This window comes from Maniola hyperantus, chromosome 3, assembly GCF_902806685.2.
Source record: "Maniola hyperantus chromosome 3, iAphHyp1.2, whole genome shotgun sequence".
Lineage (NCBI taxonomy): Eukaryota > Metazoa > Arthropoda > Insecta > Lepidoptera > Nymphalidae > Maniola > Maniola hyperantus.
The window spans coordinates 8,289,938-8,312,709 of NC_048538.1; the positions used below are offsets into that span (position 1 = coordinate 8,289,938).

At 39.3% G+C, this 22,772-nt stretch overlaps 2 protein-coding genes across 4 annotated transcripts in view; both read left to right on the forward strand.

The window, feature by feature from the left end:
* Positions 1-22,772, forward strand: part of spoon (A-kinase anchor protein spoonbill) — a 126,655-nt gene that overhangs the window by 68,558 nt on the left and 35,325 nt on the right. The window lies entirely within an intron of this gene.
* On the forward strand, positions 1,026-22,761 carry ssh (Protein phosphatase Slingshot). The gene is given in 9 exon segments (XM_034984582.2): positions 1,026-1,375; positions 4,035-4,099; positions 10,536-10,707; positions 11,320-11,483; positions 13,247-13,312; positions 14,539-14,733; positions 20,421-20,690; positions 20,775-22,413; positions 22,415-22,761. Coding segments are annotated over 9 exon segments (2,661 nt in total). The 5' UTR covers positions 1,026-1,321; the 3' UTR covers positions 22,451-22,761.

Sequence of the window (22,772 nt, forward strand, 5' to 3'; positions counted from 1 at the left end):
CTGCCAGCAGACTGGGATCCTTCTTAGATGGAAAGTTTTGGCCTTTGGTGTCTAGAAGATATAAAGAGCGATTCACGAATACCGCCACTAAACACACCAGAGTATGATAGTACACCAAACAAATATTGATTTTTTACCTTAGAATCTAAATTTTAAGTTTAACTATTTTATATTTGACTTCTGTAGTAATAATATGGGTACAATTTGCCTGAAATAAATAACATTATTATTATTATCGGATATATCTATACTCTCACGCCCGTGTACAAGATAAATATATAGAAAAGCCAAAAAGAAATATAATACACTTACATATATAAATAGGTATAGATAAACTTACATACACTTTACATAAATACATATTTGTACCGGGCGGAGGATTACACCCCGGCAGGGGAAACCAAACGGCCGGGGGTCAGGGCGACAGGTTCAGAAATCGGCGGACTATCCTAGCCGAGTCCAGCAAGACCGCTTTTTGCATCCTGGCTGCGAGCGAACTGCCACGGAATCCCAGTTGCCTCAGATGGTGAGCGAGGCTGACTGGAATCATTATTATTATTATTATGCAACTAGCGTGGCCACCTCAGTACCTCTCGCTCAAGCAGAGGTACTTGTGAAATGTTATTCCTTATAATTTACGTTCGCTTCAGCTATTGTAGCCTAGTATACTGCAACCCACCATTGCACAATAACTTCAAAAAGAAAAAACAACAAAACTAATCAATTATTTCTTTAAAATACTTGAGTCAACAGAACCTCACTTCACATTGTTTGTCAAGATCTCGCGTAGAAATACATTTTGGCAAACAAAAAAAAAGTGGTCACGGTGATAAGGACAAAACATAATCATTTTGTCACGTTCTATAAGAGCTTAAATGCATTTAGCTATCTCGCTCTAACAGTAAGTGTCACAATAGGGCTACTTCTAATAGTCCTTATTCTGAGATTTGAATATTTGGCTAGTTTGGCTATAGCCCAGGCCCCAGAGCTGTAAAACCAAAACTTAAAGTGCAGTTAAAAAAGCAATGACTAAATTGAACGGTGAATTGAACTGAGTTAAGTTTTTCGTTGTTCCGTGTTCGTAGATTAAAGATATTTTATTAAAATATTTAAAATGAACAATAATTAACAAATTCGTTTGATTCCTTGTCTCGCCATGAGTGTACAGAGTGTTTTGTCATTCACATTTGTTGATACAATATAATATTTAGTGATTCACTGATTCATCTGAAGATTAGTATTATGACAAGTCGATATTAAATTACTTTTATGTTTGTGATTGTGTATTACTTTGATAATGATTGGTTAGGATTAATGTGGTATGGCACTTGTAACAATTCGTCGTACACCGAGTGTGCAAACACCAAAGAAAACGGTGAGTAACCAACGGATGTAAGCTAAAGTCAATAATTTAGCACACTCAGGGATTCATATGGCACATAGGGCTAAAAATTTACTTTTGTCGTCTCACTATACAACAATATTGAACTTGTGACAAGATTCTACAATTTAAAAAAATTATATCAGTATACTTGCTAGTGTGATATAAACTTAACCTAATTTTTGATTTTGAACGTACCTTTACAAGATAAATTGGTAAAAACTTGTATAATGCCGCTATAACTATTTAAATTAAATACTTGTGGTACTATATAATGTTGTTTTTACTTTTTGTAAGTTGTAACATATTAACTACTATGTTTACTATTTAACTTTTTAGTTTAGAAATTAATTATACTCTGATATAATAAACACCTTAATTTTGAATTTCGAATTTACTTACAAACTTGTATTAGGTACTTGATACATAATAATATTATATCTAAATTACTGTTAGCATGTGTATAGACACTATTTTTTCTTTTTGTAAAGCATAATTTTGTTTTCGCTAAGTAAGTAATTTGTTTTAACCTTAGGTTTTTATTTAACATTTGTACAGCCCTGATGTGAAGCAATTTACGGCTGAGTAATATTAAAAGGTCGAGGCAAACCTAAGTACTACTTAAAATAAACACTTTTAAAGTTATTTAAGAAAATAGATGAAAACTGACAATTCACTCCACTTATCTTGGAAAGTACTGAGCCTAAAATTAAAAAAAAATGTTTTTACTTATCGATCACAGGAAAACCTATAAGAAAATCTTACATACTCTACCTTCATGTTCATTGTACAGAACACTCTCTATGTGAGTTCAACTAGCTCTTGACTCGTAGGTAAATTGTATGTCATTGTCATTGCTTGCTATTTACAATCATTATTCTTTTGTTTTTAACAATAGACCACTTAGTTTGAAAGTTACAAATTTGGTTCTTTACAAAAGATCCACCCACACGTTGCTTATTAAAAAAACCGGCCAAGTGCGAGTTGGACTCGCGCACTGAGGGTTCCATAATACAATCGTATTTTATCGACATTTTGCACGATAAATCAAAAACTACTTACTAGATCTCATTCAAACCAATTTTCGGTGGAAGTGGTTTGGTGCATGGTAATTGTACATCATATATTTTTTTTAGTTTTATCATTCTCTTATTTTAGAAGTTACAGGGACACACACACACACATTCAGTTTAGAAAAAAATGATATTAAAAACCTCAATATAATTTTTGAAGACCTCTCCGAGATACACATAAAAATTTATTCGATGGGATGGATGGGTTTGATGAAAAAAAATTTTTTGAGTTTCAGTTCTAAGTATGGGGACCCCCAAAATTTATAGTTTTTTTCTATATTTGTGTGAAAATCTTAATGCAGTTCACAGAATACATCTACTTACTAAGTTTCAACAGTATACTTCTTATAATATACTTCTTAAAAAGTGGCTGTGACATACGGACGGACAGACAGACAGACAGACATGACGAATCTATAAGGGTTTCGTTTTTTGCCATCTGGCTATGGAACCCTAAAAAGTGGGGTCTGTAAAACAAAAAAATTTTTTTTTGGGTTTTTTCATTGTTTGAATTGGACAATCATTGATAAAATCGGGTCTAGTTTCGCCATATTTTATAATATGTACACTTTATAAAGACACTTTATAAATGTCACACAGGTATGAGTGACAGAGACAACACTCTACAAAGCCGAAATCTTACTCTAAAGGTTGATGTACATTATTTTCTGCTGTGACTGTTATTAAAGTTTTTATTACTTAAAATAAAGTTCTTGATATTTGTAGGACTAACCAATTTAAAAAAAATTAATTGTTAGTATTTGGAAAATATATGTCATTCAACCTGTTGTCATATCATTAAGGAATGTGTTACATTGCTAGTTGTTACACTGTTAAAAAAAATAACACATTTATTTTTTAAATCTAATTTTTTGTACTCTGGAAAGAATGCTTATATGTAAAATGATTTTCCAAACATCTTTAAATAGTTTTGTGCCATTATAAATAAAATATCATATCTAAAATAACTCTAACTATCCCAAGTCACCACAATAAAATTATTATGAGTGATAATTATGATTGTTATTAAATTGGAAAATAAAGTACTTACATAATTATATAGAAAATAATAAAATGTGTTTAAGGGTTTTTTAAAAATTCTTTAGTCAGAGTAACATATCTTATGAATAAATTCCACAGAAACAAACACTGGCAATGCAGTTGTAACATCAAATGGTATGTAAAAATAAGCTAATAGCATTTTGGAATGCATTATTTTTCTTAATAACCTTTTGTTTAGATATTTTTAATCAGTGTGAAGTAGTTATAATAAAAATTATAAATGAAAATATAACTAAACTATCATCTAATTTTATATAAATAAGGACCATGATGATTTTACCATCAATTCATCACAATATTGTAATATTTACAGCTTAGTAGCATTAAGTAAATTATTTTGTTATGGTGTGCTGGGTACTAACCACATAACTTAAAATAATAATGCTTCAAACGTATTATAACTAAGAAAATTTAAATAATAATTATCCAGAGTACAAAAAAAAAGCTATTTTATTTTGTGTTTGATAAGTAAATGAATAAAATTTTCTTTGATAGCTTATGTTATTTAACTCCAACAGGATGAGGAAGAAAAATCAACTGAAGCTTCAGAGGACGATGCTGGGGAGGATCTTACCAGCAAGAGGTATGTATTTAGGTCGGGTAAAAAGTTTTTTCGTATTTTATGTACAAATTCAAGATATTTTTTATCATAGTTTATTTACATTTGGTTATGATATATATAATTCCATTGCTGTAGAAATGTTGGGACTTCTAATCAACAAACCGGCCAAGTGCGAGTCAGGCTCGAGCAACGAGGGTTCCGTACTACAGTCGTATTTTTTCGACATTTTGCCCGATAATTAAAAAAAAATATGACGCATAAAAATAAAAAAAAAACTGTTTTAGAATGCACGGGTGAAGCCCTTTCATATGATACCCCACTTGATCTATATCAACTTATCTTACTTCGAAATTTGAAAATACTAATTATTAGTTCATGACCACAATTTAATTTTTTTTGTGTAATGTAACCACAAATTCACAATTTTCAGATTTTTCCAATAATGTCTGTTATAAGACCTACCTACCTGCCAGATTTCATGACTCTAGGTCAACGGGAAGTACCCTGTAGGTTTCTTGACAGACAGACAGACAACAAAGTGATCTTATAAGGGTTTCGTTTTTCCTTTTGTGGTACGGAACCCTAAAAACTGAGACAAGTAGTTTTGACAGTCCTCTCTTGATGTCAACCTAAAACTACCTAAAGAATTCTGACGAGACCGAAACAGGTGAAAATCTGAGGGTGCAAGGTTAGGGCTATATGGTGAATGCATAAACCGTTCCCAACCAAGCTCTCTCAATATTTGCTGAGCGGCTAAAGGTTTGTGTGGTCTGGCGTTATCATGATAAACCACGCCATTTCTGTTGATCAATTTCGGCCGTATTTTCTGTATTTCTTGCTTCAATCTCATCAGCAGTAGAGATCCGAATTGGTGGTTGTACCCGGCGGTAAAAGTTCATAATGAACAGGTAAAAGCTCATAATGAACGACGCCCTTCCAATCCCACCATACACACAGCATCGCCTTATTGCGAGGTAATCCGGGTTTCGCTGTGGTCTGTGGAGCTTGACTGCCCTTTGACCACGATTTTTTGCGCACATTCTCGTCGTAGGTCATCCACTTTTCATCACCAGTGATCAATCTTCGGTTTTTCAGTGAGCTCGAGTGGCACCCAAATATCGAGCTTTTCTTTTCAAATGGGCAAACTGTTTTGTTGCCAACCCCACCAAGCTTGATAGCTCTTCAGCTATCTCGTAACTACTAATATGCCGATCTTGCTCCACTTTTTCAAAAATGTCATCGACTTTATCCGTAACAGGTTGACCAGAGCGAGCTTTATCTTTCACATCAAAATTCCCGGACTGAAAACGCTTGAACCAATTTTGTGCTACTCTTGCTGACACTGCGTTTGGTCCATAAGCGTCCATAAGCGTCCTGCTCTTCTGCGCAGCAAATATTTTTTTAGGTAGGTTTATACCTCATAGTATCAGTACTTAAGGTATTATTTATCCCAAGTAAAGGTTCTTATCGTAAACGATACTTAAGGACAAAAACAAATTCTATTTCTAGCATGTAAAAGGTTTTCGAGTGAAAACGCAAACTGTAGTCTATATTTTGGTGTGTTTATGGAAATCTAACATTCAAACGCAATAACAGAGGTGTGCAGAGCGTAGTGTTCTTGAGCATCTCGTGTTCCTGTTCAGTGTAGCTGAGAGTTTCTATATTTACGCGACAGTTCGCGCTCGGTTCAGAGGGAAGACGTGACGTACGCAACTACGTACCTACACGGCGGCGCTCGCTCGACGGTTTGGCTCAGACGCTCGCGCCGCTGTACGAGCTGACTGACTCGTGCGTGCTGTATGGCGAATTGTGCCTCGGGATGCGCCGGATGGTGAATCGCGGTGGGCGCAGTGCAGCGGCCCGTGTGCCGTTTCACAAACCGCATCCGTCGTGAAAATTGCCATCACGGACTCGTAGTTGTTGTGTTAGTGTCAATATCCAGTGATACCTACTTGTGATATTAATTTCCCATTGTCTTGGACATGGTTGCATTTAGGTACTTAATACCTATTCTAAGATTGTGTGTACATGTTTGTCCGACTGTTGTTTTGGACGTGTTGTAAACTTGATGGAAAATAAGAATTGTTTATTTACTACACGTGTTCGTATATCTACAATTTGCTTTATTAATAGCTGATATAATAATTACGTGGTTAATTTGTCATAACGTGACTTTTATGATAAGGAAATGGCACTCCTATAAAAAGAAATGTACCACAACGAAAGCCAATAGTGAACTATGTACCTAGATAGTTTTTTTAATAGACAAGCTCTTAGCTGCAATCAGACCTGCTGGCAAGTGATGATGCAGCCTAAGATGGAGTGGACGCTTGCCTAGAAGATGAGATGCCCATTCTCTCTTGACTTTAAGGTCACTAATTGATCAGTGATTTTAACCGATCAAACTATTGTTCAAACTGTTTGAACTTTAGCTTATGTTAACCTATATTGTAAAATAAAGTACGAAAATATACTTATTATTGCCAAAAAGAGTAGATGACCACAATGTAAACGAAGGAGTCAATTTTCGAAATCCTTCTTCTTCTTCTTATTTTGCTTTGTGGCTTTCACTAGTGCCACACCGTTTCGAAATCCTTGTTCGATTTTTATAGGTGTGTTAAGTTTTTTTAAATGGACGTCACGCTTCGTCGTCACTTTATTCAGCATCACCTACTCTTCCTTCGTTTCGTTACGGATACTGGCGGCTTCCTCGGTCGCTACCTCCCCTTTTACCCCTCTCGGCCTCGTAGCTTTCTTCAGGGTCTCCTTCGCGAGCTTCTGGGTTCGCGCTTTATAAAAACACTCTAGAGGTAGGAAATGCAAGATTGTGTGAGTCAGGGTGATCAGATTTCGTACAATTCTTTATAAAAGTCAAACTCAACAAAAAAGTTTGTTATCATATTTTTTGACATGGAGTTTTTTAAATTACGGAACACTGAAGCTTGCACTTTTCCGGTTTTTAGGGTTCCATACTTCTAACGAAAAATAGGAACCCTTTTAAGATCACTTCATTTATCTGTCTGTCAAGACCCGTCAACCCGTAGGGTACTATTCCGTTGTCCTACACTCGCGAGCAAAACTATGGAATCACTTGCTTGTTATAGGCTACCAGCGATTTTAAGAACTAATTGACTGGTGAAGATTAATGAAAATGGTACCATTTTATAGGCTGTACTATCAACTTTAAATTAATAAAAATTAGACCCGTATTTCAGGAGCTATCCTGGTTTAAGTAAAGGAGTAAGAAAAAAGACTTTTTCATTAATCTTCACCAGTCATTTAGTTCTTAAAATTGCTGGTAGCCTATCACAAGCAAGTGATTACATAGTTTTGCTCGCGAGTGTATGTAGAGTGTTGCATGGACAGATAATATTATAGTAATGTCCTTCTATTGCACAGGTAAACGGTCAGGCTCGCGCACCGAGGGTTCCGTAGTGCAGTCGTATTTTTTCGACATTTTGCACGATAAATCAAAAACTATGATTCATAAAAACAAATAAAAACCTCTTTTAGAATCCACAGGCGAAGCCCTTTCATATGATACCCTACTTGATATATGTAGTTATCTTACTTGAAAATACTAATAATTAGTTCATGACCACAATTTAATTTTTTTGTGTGATGTGACCACAAATTTACGGTTTTCAGATTTCAGACAACAAAGTGATCCTATAAGGGTTCCGTTTTTCCTTTTGAGGTACGGAACCCTAAAAACCGGACAAGTGCAAGCTTTTCTTGTACAATCAATAGATTTCATAGTGCAAAATGTTGTACTGCAAATATTATAAGGGAAATAAGAACTTACTACTACTCAGAACCTATTGTAATGAGAGTTTGCCCCATAACATAGTATGTGCTTTGGATTGCACTATGCAAGGTAAACGCGAACACACATTCGAATCAACTATTTGTTGATGAAGTTGCTTCTCGCATGGCATTGTTTTGACGCGTCGCGACTCGCGACGTCACGCCATGTGGCGGATATGCGCGCTGCCCTAAATTGGGTAAAGCGGTACGACTACGAAGAAGCGGGCTCACGGGCTGCAGACAGATGCGGCAATTTTATTCACGCGCAAGTATAGCGGGCAACGCGGCTTTGGCAACGCGCCGCCGCTCTATTTTTAACGAACCTTGAGATCAACCGCCCTTGCTTCTGTAATGGAAGTGACAATGTAATGCCGTACTTAATAAACTCAAAAATGTTATCTATCCCACTTTTTATTCTAATGAATTATGGTTTCTCGTTTCTAAGTATAAGTAGACCGTTTACCTACCCGACCGTATGATTACGAAAGGTCAAACCATGTGAGTTTGATGCATGAGAGCTCCGTTTTATCGGGATTTTACTATATACCCTCTATAAATAAGTAAATGTATGAGCATCAAACGTAAAGGTCGGGCTTTAGCTATTTAAGATCATTTTTCAAATTTTATAATAGGTAATAGGTACTATGTTGCCAGCTACTTAACGTGGTGTAAAAGCTTTATTCCTAAAATCCCAAGGAAACTTTTCGAATTTCCGGTATGAAAAGTAGCTTATACTCGTGTACGGGATGCAAGCTATCTCCCTACCAAATAGATGATGCTTACGATTTCGTCCACGTGGATTTAGGGTTTTAAAGCCCGTGGGAATTTGATTTTCCTGGACATCGAGAAGCATATGTGCTTCCCCTGGATGTAAGTTATCTCAGTATCGAACTTCAAAATTGATTAAACGGATGGGCTGTATGGCATAGACACACTTTCGCATTTGTAATATTAGTATAGATTATATATTTAAGAATTCCTTACACGAAATTAAACAGAACATTGCGTTATCAAGGGCCTGGTAACTCACAAACTATAGTTGATCGCCTAAAATAATGCGTAGTTCCTCCGGCGCCTACTTGGCAGTTGGAACCAATAATGTGAGACGGAAAATTTAAATGCGAAAACAACTAAATGAAATAGTTACCTATAAAGGCACAAAATACCTTGAAAATAAAATTTTGCATACATTTTTCAGAAACATACATACAGAAATTATTTACAGCTACTACTTTGCTACTACCAGACTAGGACATACCTACTTAATAGTTTTCTATCATACACAAGTATTGGATGAATTTTCATTTATCCGTCCGTCTGTCAGAGCCTCAGAATCACCGTATCTCGTTTTAACTCTGAGCAAAGTCAAAGTACGCTCTAATCTCTATAGATATCTTAGTTTGGAGTTGGCGAACCACTAATAAACTATAAGTATCAATTGGTTTGGAGTTCGGACTCCTGGTAAAATAATACCATCCCATCATAAACATGAAAACAGTACCTATTGAACGTAGTGCTGTGTTTGTAGGATTAATCAAATATTAATAGCAAGTTGTATGAGTAATCACCGCGTTGCACGTTGTACGTATTGAGGCATAGTTCAAACTTCAAACCCACGGCTCAAGGGCCAGCCAGCGCGTCTCGCGGCTGGCAGGCGGCGGCGCGGGGCGCAATCGTGCACCGTAGCGCTCGGGCTGCGCTCCGGTGAAAGGAAGGTAAACGCCACAAAACGGATTGCCGCAACTTGACTCTAAAAATGGCGTCATTCATACATTTCGCAGTTGCATTATTTTTAAAACGTCATTGCCGAATGACTTGTATAGGTACGATTCTCGCGCACCTCATTTGAAGGACAGCTTGTTGCAAGTAGTTGAGACTTAATTATTATTATCATCGATGATTTCAATGTGGCATACCGCTCAAAGTGCTCTCCGAACGTCCGAGCAATGTACAACTTTTTCTACAAGAGCTATTTTTGTCATGACATTTTTAGCCTGCCATAATATGGAAAGAATTGTTTACTGTTTTCATAAGGAATTGTATCTTGAGCTACAGGTTTATCTACTACTACCTACTTGATGTCCACGACTTCGTCCGCGTGGATTTAGATTTTCAGAAAGCCCCTGGGAACTCTTTGATTTTCCGTTGCTTAATACCTATAATACCAATTCACCACAACAGTTCCTAAATCTCCATAACTTATCAGCAACAGCAAGCGCAAAATCGCATCAGTTTGCATATGAATAGGATCGTATCATCATCAACCCATCGCCGGCCCACTACTGAGCACAGGTCTCCTCTCAGAATGAGAAGGGGTTTGGCCATTGTCCACCACGATGGCCAAATACGGATTAGTAAGTAGATTTCACAGTTCACACACCTTCGAGAACATTATTGTCTATAGAGAACTATCCATGCATGTAAGTTTCCTCGCGATGTTTTCTTTCACTGTCCAATTAAATATCACTTGCTTACAAGTGATATTTCATTGTCAAAATGTAGGTATTTAACTCCGAAAAGTTAGAGGTGAGCGCCCGGAATCGAAGCCCCGAGCCTCCGAATGTCTTAGCCACTAGACAATCATCACTTTGAATAGGGTAGTAGGCATTATGTTAAGAGTATAACATATACAGTAACGTATTTGTTCCAGTCTCAATGAGTGCTACTTCGCTAACAAGGGCGCGGCGCTGGTGCTGGGCAGTGCGGAGCACGGCTGCGCGGACCGCCGGCGCTCCCTCGCGCGGCCCATTCCTCAGCCTCACATTCACAACCATCTACAGTCTATGTTTTATTTGGTGCGCCCGGAGGAGACGCTCAAAATGGTATACTACATTCGCATGATCAACCTATCGCCGGCTCACTTCTAAACACGGGCATCCTCTCAGAATGAGAATGCTTTAGCCATGGTCCACTGCGCCAGCCAAGTACGGATTGCCAGACTTTACACACATTTGAGAACATTGTGAAGAACTCTCAGGTATGCAGGTTTCCTCACGATGTTTTCCTTCACCTTTAAAGCGGCTAGCGGCTTTATGCTTTCTGTCCGTCAAATTGGGTCTGGTTCACCCTAATTTATATTATGTGCACTTTATGAAAAGTCTCGCCCTGTGAAAAATCACATGTAACACCTCGTACCATACTTAAAGTAGCCTGTGAAAGTTACGAGCACACTTTGAAAATTATATATGTATTAATCTCTCATCATCGCTTTGTTATATTGGTCGATGACGACCCAAGTTGAAGGGACGCATCGCTGCGTTTTAGAAAGAGAAAACCATCTGGTACAAATTATGTCGAAAAGGTGTGAAAATTAAAAAAAAAAAAACCGTGATCGCTTGTGAAATCATTAAAGAAAAATAATAATTTCACCAAATGAGAATGATTTAAAATTAGCAGTCATGCCCATGATCGCTACCCTGTACTCGTTGAACTAGGCGGTGAAATTGGAGAGCGCTCATCCTGGGCGCACGCGGTACTTGGTGGTGGTGTGTCGCGGGGACGAGGCGGCTCTGTTGGGCATCGACTGCAACGAGCGGACCACGGTCGGCCTTGTGCTGCGGGTGCTGGCGGACACCTCTATCAAACTAGACGGAGATGGGTAAGAAAATAATTATTCATGCTGATAAATGTAATTGGAATAACTGCCATTAGGTAATCCTTCCAAGCTAGCGTTAGCCCGCTTCCACCTTAGACTTCATCATCACTTTCCACCAGATGAGATTGCAATCAAAGGCTAACTTGTAATGGAATTAAAAAAAAGTATTTTACTATTTTCAACTTAGGCTAAGGTTGCCTGACTAACCTCTTTCTCGAAATTGGTCCTACCTATGTATAGCTGGATTGTGTGTCCCAGGACCACGACTGATTTATCATAGATGTTCTACGAGTCTTACTCCTACCTTCGCGTCGCGACGATGCACGATGGGATAAACTAAACGACAAATCAACAGCTTAAACCGCTGGTTGAGGGCTCTAAAGCGACCTGGTATGAATAGAAGCATACAGCAAACCCAGACATTTATTTTTTATCCCCATTGCACTTTAAACTAGTTTTAGCAATTGATTTCCAAGGTTTTTATAATTCAAGTAAATTGTGCTGATTTTACGAATTCATTGAACATAGTGTGTTAGGGCCCTTAAACCGAAGAATATTGCTAGAAGAGATAGGAACGCCCTTGATTAAAATGTTAAGTTAGTGTAACCTTCGTTGAAATCCGCCGTGTATTATGCATTACTTTGTGCCGCTTGAGTACCTACCTAAGTTAAATATTTCTATCAGAGAAATTATAGTGATACTAAGTGATGCCTGCGACTACTTTCGCGTGAATTTAGATTTCATAAATTCCTGTGGGAACTTTTTGCTTTTCCGGGACAAAAAGGAGTCTATACTTCCTCTGGGGCGAGAACTATCTCTATACCAAATTTCTTCAAAATCGGTTAACGGATAAATAGCTAGCAGACAGACAAACCCACTCGCATTTATAATATTAGTATGGATTATGTGAACTCCAGGTTCCAATTCCTCAATGCTGATGTTGCAAGCTATGTAGCTATGGTAGCCTAGTGGTTAGCCCGTCCGCCTTCGAATCGGAGGTCGGGGGTTCGATCCTGGGCACGCACCTCTAACTTTTCGGAGTTATGTGGGTTTTTTTAAGTAATTAAAATATCACTTGCTTTAACGGTTAAGGAAAACACCGTGAGGAAACCTGCATGCCTGAGATTTCTCCATAATGTTCTCAAAGGTGTGCCAATCCGCACTTGGGCAGCGTGGTAGACTATGGCCGAAACCCTTCTCACTCTGAGAGGAGACCCGTGCTCTGTAGTGAGCCGGCGATGGGTTGATCATGATGATGATGTTGCAAGAGTCCCAACTGCCCACCTAAATCGCGAGGATTAAAGTCTAGAGATTGCGGGTTCCATAGACTCTTGTCATTGCACTTCTGGCTCTTAATTCTTTGACCCTTATGTTATAGGGGTAAAGTAGTATTAGAATCTGATTAAGATTGTGTTTTTGTCCTACCTATGTAGAACCTACTTTCCAAATCGAAGAGCCATAAGTTGGCCTACAAGGAATAAAATATTATGATATTTGAATCTTAAATTTTGGTTGGGAACGCCAATATTGACCGGACTATAATATTATAATTTATATCCCGTAGTGTGAAATAAGATTAATATATTGAGTTTGAGATACATGATAATATATTATCAACTTAAAAGTTAACTTCAAAGTATTTACGATAGTTATATTTGTTTGTTTAATTAGGAGTGTTATCGTCATGATTGCAGGAATCCACCTTCGTCGCCGAAGACATTCGCATCCATTGAAACAATAACTAATTACGGATTCATTGTCCCCAGGGGGTTCAGCGTGTGCGTGTGCAACCAGCAACACATATTCAAGCCCGTGTCTGTGCAAGCCATGTGGTACGTATTTAATGCTAATCAATACTAATATTATAAATGCGAAAGTGTGTCTGTCTGTCTGTTTGTCTGTCTGCTAGCCTTTCACGGCCCAACCGTTCAACCGATTTTGATGAAATTTAGTACCTACAGAGATAGCTTGCATCCCGGGCAAGGACATAGGCTACTTTTTATCCCGGAAAATTAAAGAGTTCCCAGATTTTAAAAAACCCCAATCCACGCGGACGAAGTCGCGGGCATCAGCTAGTGATAATTATTTTACAACTAGCCGATGCCCGCGACTTCGACCGCGTGGATTAAGTTTTTTAACAATCCCATGGGAACTCTTTGATTTTTCCGAGATACAAAGACTCTCCAGGTTTTAAATATATATACCCATGCAAAAAAATATGTCAATCCATTGCACCGTTGACGTGATTGAAGGACAAACCAACAAACAAACACACTTTCGTGTTTATAATATGATGAGTACTGAAATATGGGTAGTGATAATATTTGTTTTAAACGTGGACACTGACATTGGCCTTGTCCACAAGTTTAAAATTGCTCAGCGTGTTATGGAGCGGGCTATTGTTGGGTGTCTTTCTGAAGGACAAAATGACCGACATAGCTCAACGAATTAGCAAGCTGAAGTCGCAGGCCATGTCTGTCATAGAACCGATGGCTGCTGCGACAGACGAATTCTGGAGTGGAGACCGCGTATCAGCAAAGCGCAGTCTGGGACAACCTCCAACCCGCTGGACTGACGACCTCACGAAGGTAGCAGGAAGTGGGTAGATGAGGAAGGCGGAGGTGCGAGTCAGGCTCGCACAACGAGGGTTCCGTAATACAGTCGTATTTTTTCGACATTTTGCACGATAATTCAAAAACTCTGATGCATAAAAATAAATAAAAATCTGTTTTAGAATGTACAGGTGAAGACCTTTCATATGATACCCCACTTGATATAGTTATCTTACTTCGAAAATTGAAAATACTAATTATTAGTTTATGACCACAATTTAATTTTTTTTGTGTGATGTAACCACAAATTCACGGTTTTCAGATTTTTCCCCAAATGTCAGCTATAAGACCTACCTACCTGCCAAATTTCATGATTCTAGGTCAACGGGAAGTACCTTGTAGGTTTCTTGACAGACAGACAGACAGACAACGAAGTGATCTAAGGGTTTCGTTTTTCCTTTTGAGGTACGGAACCCTAAAAATCATCATCATCGTGTCGTTTTCAGGTCGGCGCTGCAGACGCTGCACCGTGCGAGCGCGCGCGCCCGCTCGCTCAACCACTTCGCGGGTGGCGCGTCGCACGCGTGGTGCGCGCACTACGAGCGCCGCGTGGACTCCGACCGCTCCTGCCTCAACGAGTGGCACGCCATGGACTGCCTCGAGTCGCGCCGCCCGCCTTCGCCCGACTCGCTGCGGCTCAAGTGCGCACGCATGACATTTATCCCGGCGCTTCTTCTGCTAGAGCCATTTTGCTTTACTACTCAAGTGGTTGAAGCGATGGGATAACCACCACCTAGATATAACGTGATGTGTGGCACCAATAGAGTAACGTACAGTAGCCGGCAATATCGACAACGACTATTAGAAAGATGTTTAGGCTTCGTAGAGCGTTGTCTCTGTCACTCATACCAATGTGACGTTTTGTCGGTCTCAACAACAGAAACAACGCTCTACGAAACCGATATCTCTTTCTAGAGGTTGATGTGCAATATTTTCTGCCAGCTACTGTATTTACTTTCTTTCTCAAAAATAAACGCGAATACCCTCAAACTTTAATACGTCTTGGTTGTCAGGCAGGGGTTTGCCACGATACTTTAGTGTCTGGCACTGCATAACGTGATTTCTAATACTATTCCGAAGAAAATATAAAAAAATAGACTTTATACTTTGACAAAAGATTTTATATGCCTTTGTTACCTGTTAGGTATCTGCCAAAACCACCATGATCCAAACTTCATAGTCGGTAATCGTTACTCCGTGTTGGAGGCAATGCGCAGAGAAACTTTCAGCTTTCATAAAATAACGAAGGTCTGGCCGTCACAGGCTCCAAGTCTAATATTATTTCAGTATTTGAGGTGACACGTCAATGACTAGAACAAGTAAGAGAAACCAGGAAACATTTTTATACTCATTTTGGTTTATATTAAGAAATTGGACTAAGACCTTATTGTTATATTCAACACAGTCATTACATTATATGCTACTGCATACCTAGACCTCATTTCTTGACCTCGAATTTGAATCGGATGTTGGCAAATGCGCTAATTAAACGCATTAGATGCGTGTGTGAGATTTAGATAAAGAGAGAAGTTAAGACAGTGGGCTTTAATAGTGATGATAAATTAAATCCAATGATTACTAATGAAAGTTATCATTTATCAATTATTTGTCAGGTAAGGCCAAATACTAAGTAATTAAAAATCAAGCAAAGCATCTGCTGTATTATTTCAAAGTAAAAATCCTAATCATCTAAACAGGCTTCTATAATAATTAGAAGCTAACAACCTAGTGTTTACTTTTATCTCAATGTATAAAATAAATAGCACAAGAGGGTAGGTGATAAATACAGAAGTAAAACCAACCAAGTCGAATAATAACTGAATTGTATTTGTTCAGCATTGATCTATTTATATTAAAATGAATCTACCACCCATTTCGCTAAGGTGTTTAGTCATGGAGAAGAAAGGGCAAAGAAACTCCATAACACACATCTTTTAAAACATTAGAACGTTGAGTAAAGTAGTAGGTACATATTTAGTACACAGTTACAACAGGTAACCTATAAAAGGCAAATGATTACATTACATTATAATACAATATAAGAATACTTAACTTCAGTAAGGTCCGCTGTGTTTGCTCTGAGCTGTCGATACAAGACTGTGTCCTCTCTGTCGAGGTAGGGTACTTTTATAACACTGCCATCGCAAACAGGGCGGATGTCGACTATCACATGCTCTTAATATTAATCATTATTTATTTTGGGTTTGTTGACAAAAGGTATGTTGACACACCCAATTTACAATAATAAAATCAGTAACATTGATGGTCTACGTATTAATAATTTACAATAATAATAAGCGACTTAAATTGACAGTTTACACAACATTATTATTTCACATAATAGCTATTGCCAACTGCATGTTGACAATAGCTTAGTATAATGTCACTCTTAGTACATTGACAGTATTTAATTTACGATGAATAATTAGTTACCAGTATTGACAATTCACATAATATTATTTATCGTATTGTCACATTCCTAAATATTAAATTAAACAACATACAAGAAAAGATACCACTTAAACCATACTCTTTCCGTACATTGATATTGAATCCGGAAACGGAATAACGATTCTGTTTTAAATATCACAACAAATATTCATTTCGGACTCCCAAGTTTATGATTAGATGAATTTTAGCATAATAATTATGTATCCAATTTTATCGTAATATAACACGGCCATACTGACAAGTACTTCGCTCCCGAAGTACATAGGTAAAAACAGAAAGAAAAGAAAAAAAAATTGTCCCATTGGGAGTCTTAACATTTTGTCACATAGTGAGTCTTAACATTTTGTCCCATTGGGAGTCTTAACATTTGTCACATAGTGAGTCTTAACATTTTGTCCCATTGGGAGTCTTAACATTTTGTCACATAGTGAGTCTTAACATTTTGTCCCATTGGGAGTCTTAACATTTGTCACATAGTGAGTCTTAACATTTTGTCCCATTGGGAGTCTTAATATTTGTCACATAGTGAGTCTTAACATTTTGTCCCATTGGGAGTCTTAACATTTTGTATCATATGGCAAAAAAATTTTTTTTTTTTTTTTTCTTTCCTTTTTTTCTTTTTTTTTCTCTGTTCTGCTTTTGTCATTTAGCATAAATTATTAGTATGTTTTATTACAATTCGGCCATCTTGATAAGTACTTCGTTCCCGAAGTACATAGGAAAATAGAAAAATGCAGCCAGTGAACTTAAATGAACAGCGGCAACAAAAGTACCGACATAAAAAAATATAAGATTGCTTCATTCACAAAACGATATTCAATGATTCAATGTCAATGTTACTGTCATAAAAACTAGAATAGCTAGACGTCAGACCAAAATTAGAGTAGAAGAGAATATGTTTTTGTTGATTATGTCTTATAAACAAGTGTAGTGTATGTACATCAAACCAACTCAAAACAAGAATAAATTGATAACACGTAACGTAGGTATTTATAAAATTAAAATGTTCTGATAGCATTACTAAACAGAAAAAAAACTTGAGCAGGTAATCTGCCTTACGTTGCTAAAAAAAGTAATTTAGCTAAATAATAAAAGTTACTTGAATGGACCATCTCTTTTGTGTTGTTTTAAGAGAAGAAAAATGGTTGAGTTATTTTAAGAAGCAAAATAAATAAATAAATATAGTTTATGTTTAAGTTACATAAATCAGAATAAGGTAATTTCTTCAAGTTTCGAGTTGTAAGTACGATGCAATTTCTCAAAAGCAAACCTACTGATTTGATTAGTATTATTGTTTCGGTATATCATAACTTTCTAAATGATTTCACATTTACATATACTTTATCAAAAACCGTTCGGCTAATCTGACCTCCAACTAGACTTATTCTTATCTAAATAAATTATACCACAACACGTGGTTTATCTAACTAATTAAAAATCTTCACTGATTCACCTCACAGAAACTTTTTTCATATAAACTATACCACAAAATCGTGGTTTTAAATTTACACTTTTCTTCACACACAACGCACAAAATTGTACTTAGCTTGCTCAACGACGCGACGTTTCAACCGGCGATGCCACACCAGCACCAAGTGCCACTGACAACAGAGTTGCCCCTCGCTTTGGGATCATCGGGCACCAACATCAAGTGCCCCCGACGACAGGCGGTAGCCTGTCGCTTCGAGTAGAAGCCGTATCCACGATTGCTGAAAGCATTTGAAAAGTATTAGTATTTCGACAAGAAAAGAATTATCGTATCCCACTTCTGATGTGAGATTTAGATAAAGAGAGAAGTTAAGACAGTGGGCTTTAATAGTGATGATAAATTAAATCCAATGATTACTAATGAAAGTTATCATTTATCAATTATTTGTCAGGTAAGGCCAAATACTAAGTAATTAAAAATCAAGCAAAGCATCTGCTGTATTATTTCAAAGTAAAAATCCTAATCATCTAAACAGGCTTCTATAATAATTAGAAGCTAACAACCTAGTGTTTACTTTTATCTCAATGTATAAAATAAATAGCACAAGAGGGTAGGTGATAAATACAGAAGTAAAACCAACCAAGTCGAATAATAACTGAATTGTATTTGTTCAGCATTGATCTATTTATATTAAAATGAATCTACCACCCATTTCGCTAAGGTGTTTAGTCATGGAGAAGAAAGGGCAAAGAAACTCCATAACACACATCTTTTAAAACATTAGAACGTTGAGTAAAGTAGTAGGTACATATTTAGTACACAGTTACAACAGGTAACCTATAAAAGGCAAATGATTACATTACATTATAATACAATATAAGAATACTTAACTTCAGTAAGGTCCGCTGTGTTTGCTCTGAGCTGTCGATACAAGACTGTGTCCTCTCTGTCGAGGTAGGGTACTTTTATAACACTGCCATCGCAAACAGGGCGGATGTCGACTATCACATGCTCTTAATATTAATCATTATTTATTTGGGTTTGTTGACAAAAGGTATGTTGACACACCCAATTTACAATAATAAAATCAGTAACATTGATGGTCTACGTATTAATAATTTACAATAATAATAAGCGACTTAAATTGACAGTTTACACAACATTATTATTTCACATAATAGCTATTGCCAACTGCATGTTGACAATAGCTTAGTATAATGTCACTCTTAGTACATTGACAGTATTTAATTTACGATGAATAATTAGTTACCAGTATTGACAATTCACATAATATTATTTATCGTATTGTCACATTCCTAAATATTAAATTAAACAACATACAAGAAAAGATACCACTTAAACCATACTCTTTCCGTACATTGATATTGAATCCGGAAACGGAATAACGATTCTGTTTTAAATATCACAACAAATATTCATTTCGGACTCCCAAGTTTATGATTAGATGAATTTTAGCATAATAATTATGTATCCAATTTTATCGTAATATAACACGTGCGAAATGCAATGCAGTAATTATTACGTTCTTTATCATAATACAACTTTTATACTTTGTTTTGTTTTTCTTGGCTACATAATATTGCATGAAACGTCTTGTCTTTGCGTTTCCCCAAATGAAACTGAACAATTACTTCCGACCAGTGTGACCATGTCAAAAATGGTGAATCTGCCCAACATTGGCTAAAAATTTCAAACTCTGAAAATGGCAAAAATATGCGATCGATAAAATTTCAGAATCATTAAGGTATTTGAGTCTAGCTGATGCCCGCGATTTCGTCCGCGTGGAATTGGGTTTCTAAAAATCCCGTGGGAACTCTTTGATTTTCCGAGATAAAGAGTAGCCTATGTCACTCTCCAGGTCTTTATCTATACCCTGACCCATGCAAAAAATCACGTCAATCCGTTGCACCATTGCGATGTGATTGAAGGACAAACCAACCAACCAATCAACAAACAAACACACTTTCGCATTTATAATAAGGGTACTGATAATTTCGCTTGACAGATCCATTATTCGAGTCTGTACATTGTGTTCCACTAGCATAGCACAAAAATTGGAACGGACTGAATTGGACGAACAGTGGAGGCTTATTAATAGGGTTCCATATTGGTACCTTTCTTGTACAGGCATTGTACAGGATCCTAAAATAAAGTAAATAATAACTTATCGATATAATAAGTTATCTTTTTTTTTTTCTAAAAATATATGGATTTCCTTGAAATCTGCCAAAATTTGCCACTTTTAAAATCGTCAGCCTATTCTGCCATAGGAGCCAAATTTGCCTCAATGGCAGAAATCTGCCACCAATGGTCACACTGCTCCTGGCTCCATAGTCGTCAATATTCTGAGAAAGGTTCGGGCTAGTTCAAGTATTCAAGAGCTAAAATGTAATAACTATTATTAATAAGAGTCTGTTCCTTCGGCAGGCCGCGCGAGAGAGACGAGACCGAGCGTGTGATCCGCAGCACTCTGAAGGAGATCATGATGAGCGTGGACCTCGACGAGGTGACGAGCAAGGCCATCCGCGGCCGCCTCGAGGACGAGCTCGACATGGACCTGGGCGAGCTCAAGTCCTTCATCGACCAGGAGATGCTCACTATCCTGGGCCAGATGGACGCGCCCACCGAGATCTTTGACCACGTGTACCTCGGCTCCGAATGGAACGCGAGCAACTTGGAGGAGTTGCAAAGAAATGGGTATAACTTGATTGCTTTGCTGTACTTTTGATACTTTCTATAACGAAAGCCGAATATTAAACGGAAAACGTTTCTCGCTTTCAGGGTCAGACATATACTCAACGTGACTAGAGAAATAGACAATTTTTTTCCTGGTATGTTCGATTATCTAAATATTAGAGTTTACGACGACGAAAAGACTGATCTTCTAAAACACTGGGATAATACTTTTAAATACATAAATAAGGCTAGGAATGAAGGCTCGAAGGTTCTCGTACACTGCAAGATGGGCATCAGCAGGTCCGCCTCCGTCGTCATCGCCTACGCCATGAAGGCGTTCAACTGGAACTTCGACAAGGCTCTCCGGCACGTCAAGGCGAAACGAAGCTGCATCAAACCGAACAACAACTTCCTCAACCAGCTCGAAACTTATCAAGGAATCCTGGACGCAATGAAAAACAAAGAGAAGTTGCAGCGGTCAAAGTCGGAGACGAATCTGAAGGCTCCCAAGTCGTCGTCTAAATCGGAGAACAAAATAATGGACCCCACACCTCTAGTATTAGCTCTGACCGGGTCTTACACGGGCCGGCCGCGCTCCTGGTCGCCCGACTCCAAGCTCGCTGGCGAGCTGTTGCCGCCCACCTCCGTGTCGCTCGAGAACCTTGCCTCCGAGACGCGCCACATGCTCATGCCGTGCGCCGGCGGCTCGTACAGCGTGTCGCCCAACCAGATCATGCGCCTCAAGGAGCAGGGCGCGCCCAGCGTGCGCGTGCTGGTGCACGAGATCGAGCGCCGCGAGCCGCCGCGCCGCGCCGCACGCGCGCCCGACCGCATCCACGCCTGGGACCCCGGGGAGGCGCCCTGGCTGCGGGGCGACAGTGACGATATAGTGAAGAGTGATAGTGGTATGATAGACGTTAAATTAAAACCGTGCGACGCTTCGTACGATCCGGTGGAGCGGCGGGGCGGCGACGAAGAGGCGCCGCCGCCGAGCCGTCAAAGCTCCTGGAGCTCGTTCGACAGTGCAGTGGTGGTGGACCTATCGCGCCACTCGTCGTGGGGCTCCGGGGACGCGCGCGCGCGCCCGCCGCCCGCGCCGCGCGACGAGCCTGCGCCCGACCTCGCCGTAATCCGCGAGCGCGCGCCGTCCGACCTCGCCGCCAACGAACGCAAGTTCAACGAGACCTGTGCCATACTCGAGGAGCTGGCGCGCATGGAGAGCGCGCGCGACCGCGGCGCCTCCACGTGGGGCGGCCGCCTGTCCGCCTCCGCGCCCGCCGACACGTGGCTGCGCGTGGGGCCGCGACGGCGACGCCTCGCCGCCGCCTCGCACGGCGACCTGCCGCGCGCCGCGCCCGCGCCGCGCCCGCCGCCTGCCGGCCTCGTCAGCAACCTCAAGAAGGAGTTTGAGGCGCGCTCGGCGACGCGCGCGCGCCCGCCCGCTTCTCCGCCGGCGCCGGCGCAGCCCGCCGAGGACCTGTCGGTGCGTGTGCTGGTGGGCCGCTACGACCAGCCGGGCCGGCTGCGCGATGCGGGCGGCGAGCCGAGCCGCGCCAAGACGCCGCACGAGTCGGTGTCGAAGAAGTGCAAGCTGACGGCGGATGCCGAGGGCCGCGCGCGCTCGCGCACGTCGTGCTGCGGGCCGCCGGGCGAGCGCCCTCCGGCGGCGCCCACCGTGCTAGCGCTCGCACCTCTAGACTACTCGAGTGTGGTGGTTTCAACTGTGATGTCGAAAGCTCAAAACAAAAAACAATTGCAGCATGGGAAAACCCATCCGTTGACGAGGCTCAACTTGAACCGGTCAAATAATAATAGATGTTCGAATCCTCTGTATTATACTATGTAGTAGTTATGGTCCAAGGGCCGGTGGAAGGTGTTGTATTTTACGTATACCGTATACCTCTTCAAAATTTACCACTGGCTCTCTGGCTATTAGTATTGTTTTATTTATTATGAATTCTTGCCAAACTGGATATTTTATCTTTCTAGAGTTTTATATACTATTTACAAAATATGAAATTACACAGTGTATTTGTCTATCACAGTAAATTGTATAAACGCCTGTTTGTGAGTAGAGACTTTTATAATGAAACTCGTGTTTTA